Raw genomic sequence first — 16,834 nt, forward strand, 5'->3', positions numbered from 1 at the left:
AGGTAGTCTTCCCAGGGCTGGAAACTTCTCCTACAGTCCATAGTGCCACGACACCAATCGCGCTCATTTGGGAGGAGAGGGGGAGGGGGTTGATACAAGCCTGATGAGATCGATATTGTTCAGTGAATTTTCACAAGTTGAGATTGTTGTAGTCATAAATTCATCCAAAGAGGTTCATTAAGTCTTCAAATAAATTATGCAATTTTCTTTATTCATGTAGATAAATAAATAAAAACCAGAATACAATGATTTGCAAATCCTTTTAAACTTTTATTCAATTGAATAGACTGCAAAGACGAGATATTTAATGTTCACACTGAGAAATACATTTTTTTGTGTGCAAATAATCATTAACTTAGAATTTCATGGCAGCAACACGTTTCAAAAAAGTTGGCACAAGGGCATTTTTGTGTTCTGTGTTACATGGCCTTCCTTTTAACAACACTCAGTAAACGTTTGGGAACTGAGGAGGCACATTTTTGAAGCTTCTCAGGTGGAATTCTTTCCCATTCTTGCTTGATGTACAGCTTAAGTTGTTCAACAGTCCGGGGGTCTCCGTTGTGGTATTTTAGGCTTCATAATGCGCCACACATTTTCAATGGGAGACAGGTCTGGACTACAGGCAGGCCAGTCTAGTACCCGCACTCTTTTACTATGAAGCCACGTTGATGTAACACGTGGCTTGGCATTGTCTTGCTGAAATAAGCAGGGGCGTCCATGGTAACGTTGCTTGGATGGCAACATATGTTGCTCCAAAACCTGTATGTACCTTTCAGCATTAATGGTGCCTTCACAGATGTGTAAGTTACCCATGTCTTGGGCAGTAATACACCCCCATACCATCACAGATGCTGGCTTTTACACTTTGCGCCTATAACAATCCGGATGGTTCTTTTGCTTTTTGGTCCGGAGGACACGACGTCCACCGTTTCCAAAAACAATTTTGAATGTGGACTTGTCAGACCACAGAACACTTTTCCACTTTGCATCAGTCCATCTTAGATGAGTTCGGGCCCAGCGAAGCCGGCAGCATTTCTGGGTGTTGTTGATAAATGGCTTTCGCTTTGCATAGTAGAGTTTTAACTTGCAGTTACAGATGTAGCGACAAACTGTACTTACTGACAGTGGTTTTCTGAAGTTTTCCTGAGCCCATGTGGTGATATCCTTTACACGCTGATGTCGGTTTTTGATGCAGTACTGCTTGAGGGATCGAAGGTCCGTAATATCATCGCTTACATGCAGTAATTTTTCCGGATTCTTTGAACCTTTTGATGATATTACGGAGCGTAGATGGTGAAATCCATAAATTCTTTGCAATAGCTCGTTGTGAAATGTTGTTCTTAAACTGTTCGACAATTTGGTCACGCATTTGTTGACAAAGTGGTGACCCTCGCCCCATCCTTGTTTGTGAATGAGTGAGCATTTCATGGAAGCTGCTTTTATACCCAATCATGGCACCCACCTGTTCCCAATTAGCCTGTTCACTTGTGGGATGTTCCAAATAAGTGTTTGATGAGCATTCCTCAACTTTATCAGTATTTATTGCCACTTGTGCCGCGCTTTTTTGAAACATGTTGCAGGCAGCAAATTCCAAATGAGCTAATATTTGCAAAAACGTTAAGTATCTTGTCTTTGCAGTCTATTCAACTGAATATAGGTTGACAACGATTTCCAAATCATTGTATTTTGTTTTTATTTACGATTTACAGAACGTGCCAACTTCACTGGTTTTGGGGTTTGCACATACGACGTCCTGCAAATGCCACTTGTTGTATGGGGCTCACGTGCACATGCAAAATATTATATGTAACCACATTCACACAAGGTCACTACCAACTCACTAACATGGTTTTTATTCCATACAAGTGGTATGCAGGTCTTCTGCTTTGTTCTAATACAGGGGTGTCAAACGTACGGCCCGAGGGCCGCATAAGGCCCGCGAACAGGTTTTATCCGGCCCGCGGGTAGAGTTAAGTATAAAAATGAACCTGAAATGTTTGAATGAAAGAAACAGCTGTTCTAAATGTGTCCACTGGATGTCGCAATAGCGATTATTTGTATCTTTGTAGATGATGCTACATATGTGCAAAATAAACCACATGATGTTAGATCAGGGGTCACCAACGCGGTGCCCACGGGCACCAGGTCGCCCGTAAGGACCAGATGAGTCGCCCGCCGGCCTGTTCTAAAAATAGCTCAAATAGCAGCACTTACCAGTGAGCTGCCTCTATTTTTTAAATTGTATTTATTTACTAGCAAGCTGGTCTCGCTTTGCCCGACATTTTTAATTCTAAGAGAGACAAAACTCAAATAGAATTTGAAAATCCAAGAAAATATTTTAAAGACTCGGTCTTCACTTGTTTAAATAAATTCATTTTTTTTTTTTAACTTTGCTTCTTATAACTTTCAGAAAGACAATTTTAGAGAAAAAATACAACCTTAAACATGATTTTAGGATTTTTAAACACATATACCTTTTTACCTTTTAAATTCCTTCCCCTTCTTTCCTGACAATTTAAATCGATGTTTAAGTAAATTTATCTTTTTTATTGTAAAGAATAATAAATACATTTTGATTTAATTTTTAATTTGAGCTTCTGTTTTTTTGACGAAGAATATTTGTGAAATATTTCTTCAAACTTATCATGATTAAAATAAAATAAAAAATGATTCTGGCAAAGCTAGAAAATCTGTAGAATCAAATGTAAATCTTATTTCAAAGTATTTTGAATTTCTTTTAAAATTTTTGTTCTGGAAAATCTAGAAGAAATAATGATTTGTCTTGGTCCAATTTGTTATATATTCTAACAAAGTGCAGATTGGATTTTAACCTATTTAAAACATGTCATCAAAATTCTAAAATTAATGTTAATCAGGAAAAATTACTAATGATGTTCCATAAATATTTTTTTTTATTTTTTCAAAAAGATTCGAATTAGCTAGTTTTTCTCTTCTTTTTTTTCGGTTGAATTTTAAAGAGCGAAATTGAAAATAAACTATGTTTCAAAATGTAATTGTCATTTTTTTCGTGTTTTCTCCTCTTTTAAACCGTTCAATTAAGTGTAAATATCATTAGTTATTAATAATAACATAGAGTTAAAGGTAGATTGAGCAAATTGGCTATTTCTGGCAATTTATTTAAGTGTGTATCAAACTGGTAGCCCTTCGCATTAATCAGTACCCGAGAAGTAGCTCTTGCTTTCAAAAAGGTTGGTGACCTCTGTGTTAGTACATCAGTCGAGGAAAATGATCAAACTACATAAATAACATACAGTAATTTGATTTTGATGTAATTTTTTTTATCTTCATAGATTGAAAATGAACACCAAAGAGTTGACTGATGAACATTATCCCTTAATTTATTCAGAAAATATAAATAAGGACAAATAAAGATAGAGTACTATTAACCGCAACATGTAAGTGTAAGAAAAAAAACACAACAACATTATGATTTGTACAATTTCAGAATGTGCTTGTTCTATTTTTAAACAAAGAAAACAATCTGAAGTTGTCTTTATTTTTAAGTTATCATGCTGTGATTTTACCAGTCCGGCCCACTTGGGAGGGGATTTTTCTCCATGTGGCCCCCGATCTAAAATGAGTTTGACACCCCTGTTCTAATATGAACATGTGGCACTCTATGGTACTCTGGTGGCATCTAGTGGTTGAGGGGTCAAATGACATCTGAAATAGGATTTGCACGTATTTTAAAGTTTGGGTTTGGGTTTGAGTTTATTTCGAACATGCATGCATACAACACGATCCATCACAATTTCCAGTTTCTCTTTTTAACATGTTCGAAAAGGAGTAGGAAGAAGCAGAGCTTATTTAATCCTACCCCTCAGAATGTTTATCATGGTTTTTCTTCTTTGTACTTTGTAAACACTTTAAAGGCCTACTGAAATTAATTTTTTTTATTTAAACGGGGATAGCAGATCTGTTCTATGTGTCATATTTGATCATTTCGCGATATTGCCATATTTTTGCTGAAAGGATTTAGTATAGAACAACCACGATAAAGATCGCAACTTTTGGTATCTGACAAAAAAAAGCCTTGCCCCTACCGGAAGTAGCGTGACGTAGTCAGCTGAACACTTCCGCAAAGTTCCCTATAGGGAAATACTTATTGATTCATTTTGTTTTCATGGGAAAAGCATGATAAAATAACATGTTTACAGTATATCAGAAAATGGCTGTTATAAAGGGAGTCAATGGTATGGTATGGTATGGTCAGCACAAACCCGTTCAAGATTAAACAAACAATGTACAAGGTTACAGACAGGGGCGCCGAAAAGGGGGGGTAAAGAAGACGGATTCTAGGGGCCCATGATGGAGGGGGGCCCAGAGAGGCCCCTAATGATGATGAAATTATAATGTTGCCGCTGTGTTGGGGGCCCTGTAAAGATTCTTTTCATGGGGCCCAAAATCCCTAGCGGCGCCCCTGGTTACAGAACAGGAAAACTGATGCGTCGCCACGAGGCGCCCCTCAAAAGATGTGAAAAGGGTAAACGCTGGGGGAGGATAAGTAATAAAATACAATCTAAACTGGGTTAGGAAAATATCTCCATAGCAAAGCACATATACATTATACAACATACAACTCGAGACTTGCAACAGAGGGGAGGGAGTGGGTGCTACGGTGGCAGGCAACAGCTCTTCAAACGCTGCCCAGCCGTGTATATATATACATATATATATATATATATATATATATATATATATATATATATATATATATATATAGGTGTGTGTGTGTGTGTGTATTATGGTTGTCCCGATACCAATATTTCCCGATACTTTTGTAAATAAAGGGCACCACAAAAAATGGCATTATTGGCTTTATTTTAACAAAAAAAATCTTACGGTACATATGTTTCTTATTGCAATGGTAGAACAATTTTGTCCTCAAATAAAATAGTGAACATACTAGACAACTTGTATTTTAATAGTATGTAAACAAACAAAGGCCCCTAATTAGTCTGCTGACGTATGCAGTAACATATTGTGTCATTTATGATTCTATTATTTTGTCAAAACTATGAGGGACAAGATGTAAAAATGGATTATTAATCCACTTTTTGTATCACTTCTGCTAAAATGTAATCATCACTTATTCTGTTGTTTGGATGCTTTACATTAGTTTTGGATGATACCACACATGTAGGTGTATAACACACACACACACACACACAAACACACACACACACACACACACACACACACACACACACACACACGCACACACACACACACACACATATATATATATATATATATATTAGGGCTGCAAATCTTTGGATGTCCCATGATTCGATTCAATATCGATTCTTGGGGTCACGATTCGATTCAAAATAGTTTTTTTCCCCGATTCAACGTGATTCTCGATACAAAAACGATCTTTTCCCGATTCAAAACGACTCTCTATTCATTCAATACATAGGATTTCAGCAGGATCTACCCCAGTCTGCTGACATGCAAGCAGAGTAGTAGATTTTTGTAAAAAGCTTTTATAATTGTAAAGGACAATGTTTTATCAACTGATTGTAATGTAAATTTGTTTTAACTAGTAGATGAACCAAAAATATGACTTATTTTATCTTTGTGAAAATATTGGACACAGTGTGTTGTCAAGCTTATGAGATGCGATGCAAGTGTAAGCCACTGTGACACTATTGTTCTTTTTTAAATTTTTTTATAAATGTCTAATGATAATGTCAATGAGGGATTTTTAATCACTGCTATGTTGAAATTGTAACTTGTATTGATACTGTTGTTGATAATATTCATTTTTGTTTCACTACTTTTGGTTTGTTTTGTGTCGTGTTTGTGTCTCCTCTCAATTGCTCTGTTTATTGCAGTTCTGAGCGTTGGTGGGTCGGGTTTGGTTTTGGAATTGGATTGCATTGTTATGGTATTGCTGTGTATTGTTTTGTTGGATTGATTAATTTAAAAAATAAAATAAAAATAAAAAAATGAAATAAAAAATAAATAAATACATTAAATTAAATCGATTTTTTAAAAATGAGAATCGATTCTGAATCGCACAACGTGAGAATCGCGATTCGAATTCAAATCGATTTTTTCCCACACCCTTTATATATATATATATATATATATATATATATATATATATATATATATATATATATATATATATATATATATATATATATATATATATATATATATATATATATATATATATATATATATATATATATATATATATATATATATATGTAGCTGAGATAGGCTCCAGCGCCCCCCGCGACCCCGAAGGGAATAAGCGGTAGAAAATGGATGGATGGATGGATGGATGGATGGATATATATCTATATATGAATATATATATATGTGTGTGTGTGTGTATATATTTATATTTATACACACACACATATATATTTATACATATATATACACACACACACACACACACACACACACACACACACACACACACACACACACACACACACACACACACACACACACACACACGCATATATATATATATATATATATATATATATATATATATATATATATATATATATATATATATATATATATATATATATATATATATATATATATATATATATATATATATATATATATATATATATGCGTGTGTGTGTGTATAAATATCTATATCTATATCTATATCTATATATATATATATATAATTAGCCCAATGAGTACCACTACAACATAAATAATGAAGAAAGGTTAGAGTAAGTTATAAAAAGCATAGGTTATATGTGGTATAAAATCTGCTGACATCTCATTGATTCTGTCACTAGGTGGAGATGTTGACCGCTTTAAGATGGCGGCCCGACAGCTCGTCAGCGCCAATTGCTTATTGGCACTGACGATGCGTTATCTCTATATCGGATAAACATGGTACCGATCGTGTCGTGACGGGCAGTAGCGGGCGTGGAGTAAATATGATGTCCTTGGTGAGAATGCTCCGATTCTCCGAGTCTAGGGGCGTTCCACTTTAGGAAATTCCAACCACGATTTAGGAAATTCCAACTTCCCGGTACAAATGGAACACACCGTTTGCTCGCGCTGAGCTGAGTCAACTTTTTTTTTTTTTTTCCAGTTTATTGATTTATTTTATTCGTTAAAAAACAAACAAAACTAATAAAAATAAAACAATTAACCCAACATTAAAGGACATTGTGAATGAAAAGGAGCAGAAATAAGTTACAAATGTATACCTGCCTTTGAACCCAGAAACGGAAGTGGGAAACGGAAGTAGCTCCTTTTCCTGGTTCGATCCCACATGGGGACGACCTGAGGTGAGTTTGGCATCGAGACTATCGTCAAAAATCTCCTCGCTGAAAGCCCATCCTACTTTTCTTCGGTTTGTGTGGACTTTGCGATACATTTACTTTTTTTGTGTCTTAAAATTGTGTGTGCGCGCACTTCGTCCTGTTTGATTTTAAAGCTTTCTCATGTCGCGATTCAACCGTCACTCAGTGACGTCACTTTCGGCTCATTTAATGTGCGAGGCTCGCAGCGTGGACGTGTATTTTCATTTTAAATTATCACGAGGTATTTTATTATACTTTGAATTTATCACAATTTTTCACTTTCCGCCGGCGTTTAGTTTATTTTCCGAGCAAGGTTGAGCCACAATGCCTTTGAAGCGTTGGATGGGGCAAACATGGTCTTTAATTTAAGATGTTATGAAAAGCTGTCATTCTGTGTGATATAGTAAACTTTAAATATCATATTGGTTTTGAACATCCCGTGTGCAACTGAATGAAGGGCATTCTTACTCAACAGCCATACATGTCACACTAAGGGTGGCCGTATGGACAACACCAACTCTGTCACAAACATGTGCCATATAGTGAAACCACACTAAACAACAATGACAAACACATTTCGGGAGAATATTTGCACCGCAACACAAAATAAACACTACAGAACAAATACCCAAAATTCCCTGCAGTACCAACTTTTCAGGGACGCTCCACTATTTTATTTGGTACAGGGTGTTATTATAAGAGTGATCAGTAGATGGCAGTCAAACATAAGAGCTACGTCTCAAGTAAACACCAACATTTTAAAGGCCTACTGAAATGAATTTTTTAAATTTAAATGGGAATAGCAGATCCATTCTATGTGTCATACTTGATCATTTCGCAATATTGCCATATTTTTGCTGAAAGGATTTAGTATAGAACAACGACGATAAAGTTCGCAACTTTTGGTCGCTGATAAAAAAAAAAGCCTTGCCTATACCGGAAGTAGCGTGACGTCACAGGAGGAAGGATTCCTCACATTTCCCCATTGTTTACAATGCAGCGAGAGAGATTCGGACCGAGAAAGCGACGATTACCCCACTAATTTGAGCGAGGATGAAAGATTCGTGGATGAGGTACGTTAGAGTGAAGGACTAAAGAGGCAGTGCAGGGTGTATCTTTTTTCGCTCTGACCGTAACTTAGGTACAAGGGTTCATTGGATTCCACACTCTCTCCTTTTTCTATTGTGGATCACGGATTTGTATTTTAAACCACCTCGGATACTATATCCTCTTGAAAATGAGAGTCGAGAACGCGAAATGGACATTCACAGTGACTTTTATCTCCACGACAATACATCGTTGAAGCTCTTTAGCTACGGAGCTAACGTGATAGCATCAGGCTCAAATGCAGATAGAAACACAATTAAAAAAAAACCCTGACTGGAAGGATAGACAGAAGATCAACAATACTATTAAACCATGAACATGTAAATACACGGTTAATAATTTCCAGCTTGGCGAAGCTTAACAATTGAAGCTAATTTAGCTATGGAGCGGCGGCAGGCGTTGTAGCTTTCGACGACACCCCGGCCGCCATCAGAGTCGGCAAGAAACATATATTTCCCCAAAGTTACGTACGTGACATGCACATAGCGACGCGCACGTACGGGCAAGCGATCAAATGTTAGGAAGCCAAAGCTGTACTCACGGTAGTGCGTCTGCTATCCAGTTCAAACACAACACAACCTCTTGGTGTTGGTGTTGCTGTAGTCCGCCGCTAATACACCGATCGCACCTACAACTTTCTTATTTGCAGTCTCCATTGTCCATTAAACAAATTGCAAAAGATTCACCAACACAGATGTCCAGAATACTGTGGAATTGTTCGATGAAAACAGAGCAGTTTGTATGGTGACACATTGGGTCAGAATACTTCCGTTGCCGTCGTGACGTCACGCGCATGCGTCATCATACCGAGACGTTTTCAGCCGGATATTTCCTGGGAAATTTAAAATTGCACTTTATAAGTTAACCCGGCCGTATTGGCATGTGTTGCAATGTTAAGATTTCATCATTGATATATAAACTATCAGACTGCGCGGTCGGTAGTAGTGGCTTTCAGTAGGCCTTTAAATGTTCCATTGAAAATATAGAACATTACACATGGCACTCGAAAATCTATCAAAAGGTTTTAGTAGTAAATGTTTTAATGTCATTTCTAATATAAAGTAGTGTAAAGTCTTGTATCTGTCCGTAAACTCGCCATGAAAGTGCTAAAACATACCTGTGTAGTGAGTTTACCTTATTCACCTAAGGAACTTTAGTTATTAGAGAGTTCCAGTCGGACGGTTTTTCACGGGACACATTTCCTGTGTGGTTGTTTCCGGATGAGGAGATGCTGCGCCGTAGTTGAAGTAAAGTCCGAATATCATTAAAACAGTTAGCTCCATCTTTTGACACTTCCTTCCACTCCCGTCCTTGCACGCTACACCGCTACGACAAAGATGACGGGGAGAAGACGCTGTCGAAGGTGAGCCACGTAAATAAGAGCGCCCACAAAACGGCGCATCCGGAAGCGACTGTCAGAAAGCGGCTTGACGATGGTCTGTAAAACATAATCTATGCAACGTTTTGACTAGGGATGCAAATTATCGATTATTTCATTAATTGATAGTTGATAACCTTATCGATCGATCATCGATTAGTTGATAAAGCGGCGTTTTCCCCCCATCTGAGATTTCCCCTCAATAAGGTACAAAATCAAAATCAAAATTTTGCTGGTATAAAATACAAAGGACATTGTATTCCCTAATCAAATGTTTATTTGATACAAAAGTAAGTCATCTTTGTAACATGAGGAATATAATATAAAGTGCACTTTAGTCTTGTCACACATGCAAGACTTGGTAGTGGCAGCAGCCATAATAGCTAGCTTTATTTTATATAATCCCTCTTGAACTGGGAAAGGTGCCTAATGCCTATCTGTCAACTTGAAAAAATACAAGGAAGACATCCCTGAAAATTGTAACAGCAGGCAGCAAATAAGTAAGCCTGTTGGCTGTTGCAGTCTGCTGCAGAACTTCACCTTTGGACTCAGGTGAGGCTGACAAGAACTGAAGTGAAAAAACATGTCACTCACTCACTACTGTAAAGACAAGAAAAATAAAGTAACATCAAGTGCACAACATGCACAATGCACATCTTAGTCTGTCTCACAAACTATTAGAAGGCTAGCAGCCTGCAAGCTGCAACATTAATTGAATCCCTCTTGAACTGGGAAAAGTGCCTATATGACAGTCAACTTGAAAAAATATAAGGCAGACATCCCTGAAATTGTAAGTAACAGCAAAATAAGTAAACCTAAGCCTGCTGCAGAAGAACAGTCATTGATTCAACTTAACATTTGGGCTCAAGTGAGGCTGACAGAAGAACTGAATGAAAAACATGTCACTGCATAAAATAAAATAAAGTGCATGCACTATGCCCATCTTAGTTTGTCTCTCACAAACTATTAGTGTAAACATTAATGTAATAATCAGTCAGCTTGAAACAGGCTGACAACAACTTCAAGTAAACATTCCTGAAAGACAATGGTGATCGTGATAGTAAAATATTAAGCAAGCCAAGTTTAGCCAACCCTGGCTACAACAATCAACTTAATATTTAGATCATCAGGCAGGTGGACAATTGAAATTTTAACAAAGGGAAAAGTCACATTTTAGAGAAGGCTCTCTGCCTCATACATGTAACATGGCCCATGGGTACAATTGCTTATTCATTTTTATTCAAGTATATGAGCATGTCTACATGCTCAGGTGTGAGCCGTGAGCGCAGCTTGGTTACAGTAAGGCCACATGCTGAGAACACGCGTTCAGAAGGCACTGATGTAGCAGGGATACACATGTATCGTTTTGCCACTTTTGCCAACCTCGGATACCTTGCTTCATTTTTTCCCCACCAATCTGTGGGATGATTGGGATCAGAATCGAGGTTTGGCACAGCATCCTTCAGAAAACTGTCCAGCTCTCTCTCCACATCATTAGTGACCTGGTTGGTGTAGTAGGCACCCAGGAGTTGAACCATAGCAGATGTGTGTCTCTGTGGTGCAGCTTCCTGGACAGGCACGTCTGGCTGAGCCCCCTCCTCCTCCTCTCCAGTGGTACTGGCAGAGGCAGAGCTTGCTCCATCTGCTGTTGTGGATGTGGAGCTCACATCTTCTGCTTGAGCCAGTTCAAGCAGTTTGGCATTTGCTGAAATCCTCCTGGCTGGGCTGAGAAATGACAGGTGCTTGTGCCGAGGGTCCACCATCGTTGCTATCATTGGGGTTGATGTTAGGAAGTCATCAGATGCAATCTGTGTCAAATAAAAACAAATAAATAATATAACTTCAATTATTAATATAATAAGCAAGCAGTGCCACCTAACCTTACATGGGCAATGCATATTTTGTACAATGCTATGTATGTTTTGTATAGGTTATTTATTAGATGCTGCAATAATAATATTAATAATAGACATTAGCTGTTACCTTCATCCGTCTGCTCAGTGAAGCAGCCACTTTAGATTTGAATTCTGCCACTTTGCCTGAGTCTCCCTCGACTCTCTTCTTGAGGTGCACGTCGATTAAACCGAAGCTGATGGGATACGTGTTGGATATGGACACCTGAAGAAAAAAATATATATTAGTTGAGTTTAGTTCCTTTGTATAGAAAAGTTTCATAACAGTACAGATTCACAGGTTAGGTAAATAGGTACAAGGTCAACTAAAAGAAAGCTTACGTTTTCTTTCCCCCTCTTTTTTTTTACTCATAATATATGACATTGGAAATATATTACACAGAGAACAGTGATATGCATAAAGTAGCATTCAAATTCAAATGACAAAATCGTGCAAGGGGGGGGGGGGTAAAGTAATACTCTACCTCAGTCTCTGTAGACATCACGGTAGTTGCTGTCTTCAGAGCGACTAGAACAGGGCCCATTTCCTCCATGATTTTCCAGTGGTCGTCTCTGATCTCAAGTGTCCGAGCATCAGACAGCTTGGTGAACGTGCGGTCTGATAGTACGGCGCACACCGCCCACCGCTGCTCCACCAGTCTCGCAAACATGTCACAGACTGAATTCCACCTTGTTTTGCAGGATTGAATGAGCTGGTGGCGTTCCAAGCCCATTTGGCCTTGCTTGGTTTCCAGCGCTTTGGTGGCTTTAGTGCTGTGCTTAAAGTGTTTGACCAATCTTCCTGCAGCTGCGATGACTTGGTGCAGGGTCCCAGCGAAACCATCGTTGATGGCCAGTTGTAGGGTATGGGTGTAGCATGGAACAGAGGCCCAGTCGACTCGAGGTTGGCTGTTTGCTAAGACGATGTTACTCGCGTTGTCGTGAACACAGGCTATCACTCGCCCGGTCAGCCCCCATGCATGCACAATTTCATTCAGCCGTTCTGCTAAATTATCAGCCGTATGGCTCATCGGCATACTCTCTGTGGCTAGGACTGCCGACCTCATCAGCCAGTCCTCCATGTAGTGGCAAGTGACGGTGATATAGCTCTCTGTTGTATTTGACGTCCAACAGTCAGTGGTTATTGCTACATGCGTGTTGGCCAGTCGTGCTTTCAGCTCGGCTTTCTTTCTTTTGTAGCGAGCCTCTATGCGGGTTGTTATTGTTTCTCGAGAAGGGATTTGGTAGTCTGGCTCACAATAGTTCATCAACTCACGAAACCCCTTGCCATCCACAATGCTTATAGGCAGCATATCCTTTTCAACCATGTTGCAAATCCTCTGGGTGATGCCCTCTGCCCGTGCGTCATCACACACCGCTTTTCTTTTGGAAAACGCTTCGGCGACGGAGGGCTGGCCTGGCCGTGCTCCGCCTCCACTCTCTCCTCCAAGCACAGCGGCATGTAAACTTTTTAGGTGGTAATTTAACGAACTGGTTGAATTGTTGTACTTCAAAACAGCCTTACATATTTTGCACGTTGCATCGTCCTCTTTTAGGGTGAAATGTTCCCACACAGCACTTCTCTTGCGTCGCTTCATGTTTGTTTTTCTTCTCTCGCATGTGGACTCTCATGTGTACAGCGGACATGTAGGGCTGGTCACGTGATGGTGTTGCTGCTTGGAAAAAGTACAATAAGCAACAACTCCCTCGTGTGGACTAGCGAGGTATAAACTCAGCATTACCTTCACACAGAAAACCACCGCACCGACCGTGACAGAACGGAATTGTCAATTAATTGAAATCGTTAATTTTAATCGGGTAATTTCTTAACGGCAATTAATCGAAAATCGATTAATTGTTAACATCCCTAGTTTTGACCAAATAACAACCATTACATGTTATGTAGACCAGTGGTCCCCAACCACCAGGCCACGGCCCGGTACCGGTCCGTGAATCGATTGGTACCGGGCCGCACAAGAAATAAAAAAAGAAGTTTTTAAAAAATTTTTATTAAATAAACATAAAAAACACAAGATACACTTACAATTAGTGCACCAACCCAAAAAACCTCCCTCCCCCATTTACACTCATTCACACTCATTCGCACAAAAGGGTTGTTTCTTTCTGTTATTAATATTTCTGGTTCCTACATTATCAATATATATCAATACAGTCTGCAGGGATACAGTCCGTAAGCTCACATGATTGTATTTTTTATGACCAAAAAAACACCCGCCCCCCAACCCCGGTCCGTGGGACACATTTTCAAGCGTTGACCGGTCCGCAGTTACAAAAATGTTGGGGACCACTGATGTAGACCACAAGGAAGTGTTTTACATTTAAAAAAATAAATAATAATACTCCTTTAATACGCCCTGTAACCCGGTGCACCTTATCGTCCGGAAAATACGGTATATTTGCCGAGTTAAATTAATAATTATTTATTATTGGTCGACTTCAAAGTAATGCAGAGATTTAAAAAAATAGAGGTATTATTAGGGATGATGTTTGATAAGAAATTATCGAGTTCGAGCCTATTATCGAATCCTATTATCAAACCGATTCCTTATCGATTCTCTTATCGAGTCCAGATAGGTTGTTGTATATGGAAAAAAACACAATAATTGGTTTAACAAAAGCTCACTTTTATTATATAAGAAAACAATTTAATCTAATAAATAAATAAATATTGACTGTTACCCCCCTAAAAACATAAAATAAAATAAATAAATATTGATTGTTGTTACCCAAAGTATATTAAGTGGGATTTTTCAGAAAAACAAATATATACAGTAACACAAAAACAACCTGTCTCTGTGATCACTATAGGTGTATAAATAATAATATAGTGTTAAATAAAATCAGTCACTTTGGCACAAAACTGAAAATAATACAACTCTCCAAAAAGTGCACTTCTGCTGCTATTTGACATAACTGTTTGTTATGATGCTTTGACATGTTTGCACTTTATTTCTTTATTGAAAGAAACTTCTATGAAGAGAAAAGTTGTTTGCAAATGTGGTTACAAGTTAAAGCTAAAAAAAGAAATACACTTCATTGAGTTAACATTATTTCTTTATAGGGGGAAAGATGTGATGTTATGAGCTACGGAATATAACAACTACACTACCCAGCATGCAACGGGAGTGACGAGCATGCGCGGTAGCCCCGAAAAGTGTTGTTGCATGTCGTCACGTAAGAATGAGGTTATGAGCACGCTGTGAAAGTAAACGTCAAGAACTAAGCCAACACGCCTCGTCTGCATTATTTATAATTAGACAGACAACACATATACAGTGTGATTTTGTTTTGTTTACAAGGAAAGAAAAACAAAAGTTAAAAAAGGGAGATGTGTTGTATATATATGTATGTGCTGCGGTTGCTTTAAGAACGTTGTGACAGCTGCCGTAAAGGAGGTGCGTTGTTAGCCTGGTTGCTATGTTTCCGGTTGGTCGTAAAAGTGTTCGTCATGTGTTTGTAGTCTGCTCAAATATCTCAGTAAAGTTATTCATTGGATTATACCTTTTGTTTTGAACTTTATTACACCTTGGAGCGCTTTTTCCCGTCCATTTTTTTCCTGCTTTCGCTATCTGCGCCTAATGACTGAGCTACGTGACGTAATTTCTTGTGATGTCACACGGAGCATTTCTGGTCGGGACAGGATTCGTTCCGAGGGATTCGAATAAAGAACCAACTATTTTTCTTTACTATAGTGGTCTCGATAACTGGTACCGGTTCTCAAAAAGGGATTAGAGTCCGAGAACTCGGTTCTTTTCTTATCAAACAACCGGGAAAACCGGTTTCGAGTATCATCCCTAGGTATTATTGCCACAATTTCAACAACTTTTACTCTTCCGTCATTGCAATGAATGACGCATGAGGGCCCTAGTGACTCCCATCACGGTTTTTTTTTTTAAACAATGCACTTACTGTAACTTAAATCTATATCTGCGGCCTAACAAAAAGTAGACTTTTAAATACTGAATTTAAGTATTGTGAATTGATGTATTTGTTGTAAATAAAGTACTTAAATTGTTTTATTTGCCATTTAAAGCTGCTGAGCACATTGTTCAGGTTTTTGTACGGTTTAGAAATAATCAAAGTTTACTTATACAGTGTTAAATACGATTGGTTTGTTTTGTAAGTAATTGGTGTTTTGACATTGTTATTCAAATAAAGATTGTTAAAAGATAGGGTGAACGGTATACTGGTACTAGCATAGTATCGCGGTACTAATGAATCAAAAACGGTAATATGTTTGAAAATTACCAGTTCTATTTTTTTAACGGGCGTGATTGCGCGCCGTCACGTCATGACGGTGCTGGTTTTACGAGCAGAGGAGTATGTTCGGCAGCGCACAATCACAGAGTACTTACAATCAGACACGATGTGTAGACAAATAAGGGAGAACGGACGCATTTTGGCCTAAAAACTGATTATAAAGCTGAAGCTTTAACACTGTAACGCTTAAAGACATGGCTAGCTAACGAGCAGCTAACATCTATCCGCAGTCGGCAGTGTTTTAGCTACTTCTAAATCACTAATCCTCGCCTCCATGGCGACAAATAAAGTACGTGTCTTACAAGTATCATCCCTGCAGGACAAAGAATAGCTAAACATGCTTCACTACACACCCTAGGAGGATACAGTTCACTGGCGTCACCGCTAACAAAAGCTAGTGCCCCTGAATGTAAACAAATGCCATTGGTGGATCTACACTTGACATCCACTGTAATGGTACCAAGTACAATAGCGTATTTAGTCGATACTACTATGATTACATCAATATTTTTTATCGTCACTAAATCTTTTTAACTTTTTTCAAAATTCATATTTTGTTTATAAATTCAGTAAATATGTCCCAGGACACATGAGGACTTAGAATATGACCAATGTATGATCCTGTAACTACTTGGTATCGGATTTATACCTAAATTTGTGGTCTCATCCAAAACTAATATAAAGTATCCAAACAGAAGAAGTGATTATTACATTTGGACAGAAGTGTATATTGAACATGTTGAAACGAGATATAACCAGATATTAACAGTAAATGAACAAGGGGATTAATAATCAATTTTTACAACTTGTCCTTTATAATTATGACAAAATAATAGAATGAGAAATATAATATGTTA

General features: G+C 38.1%; 1 protein-coding gene across 1 annotated transcript; it reads right to left on the minus strand.

Moving 5' to 3' along the window:
- Positions 1–10,266: 10,266 nt before the first annotated feature.
- LOC133662338 (uncharacterized) lies at positions 10,267–12,381 on the minus strand. Its single transcript, XM_062066254.1, has 4 exons — positions 12,182–12,381; positions 11,788–11,922; positions 11,307–11,612; positions 10,267–11,221 (listed from the first exon to the last, which is right to left on the minus strand). Exons 1-4 carry the CDS (start codon positions 12,365–12,367, stop codon positions 11,099–11,101), a joined length of 750 nt encoding a protein of 249 aa, XP_061922238.1. The 5' UTR covers positions 12,368–12,381; the 3' UTR covers positions 10,267–11,098.
- Positions 12,382–16,834: the final 4,453 nt, after the last annotated feature.

The sequence above is a fragment of the Entelurus aequoreus genome, linkage group LG12, assembly GCF_033978785.1.
Source record: "Entelurus aequoreus isolate RoL-2023_Sb linkage group LG12, RoL_Eaeq_v1.1, whole genome shotgun sequence".
Lineage (NCBI taxonomy): Eukaryota > Metazoa > Chordata > Actinopteri > Syngnathiformes > Syngnathidae > Entelurus > Entelurus aequoreus.

Excerpts from the sequence above, each read along its gene's own strand:
- LOC133662338 (XM_062066254.1), bottom strand. The coding sequence starts at position 12,367 with ATGTTTGCGAGACTGGTGGAGCAGCGGTGGGCGGTGTGCGCCGTACTA. Across the intron at positions 11,613-11,787 it reads CACTGAGCAGACGGATGAAG|ATTGCATCTGATGACTTCCT; the intron begins GTAACAGCTAAT and ends TATTTGACACAG. Across the intron at positions 11,222-11,306 it reads GTGCCTACTACACCAACCAG|ATTGGTGGGGAAAAAATGAA; the intron begins GTCACTAATGAT and ends ATCATCCCACAG.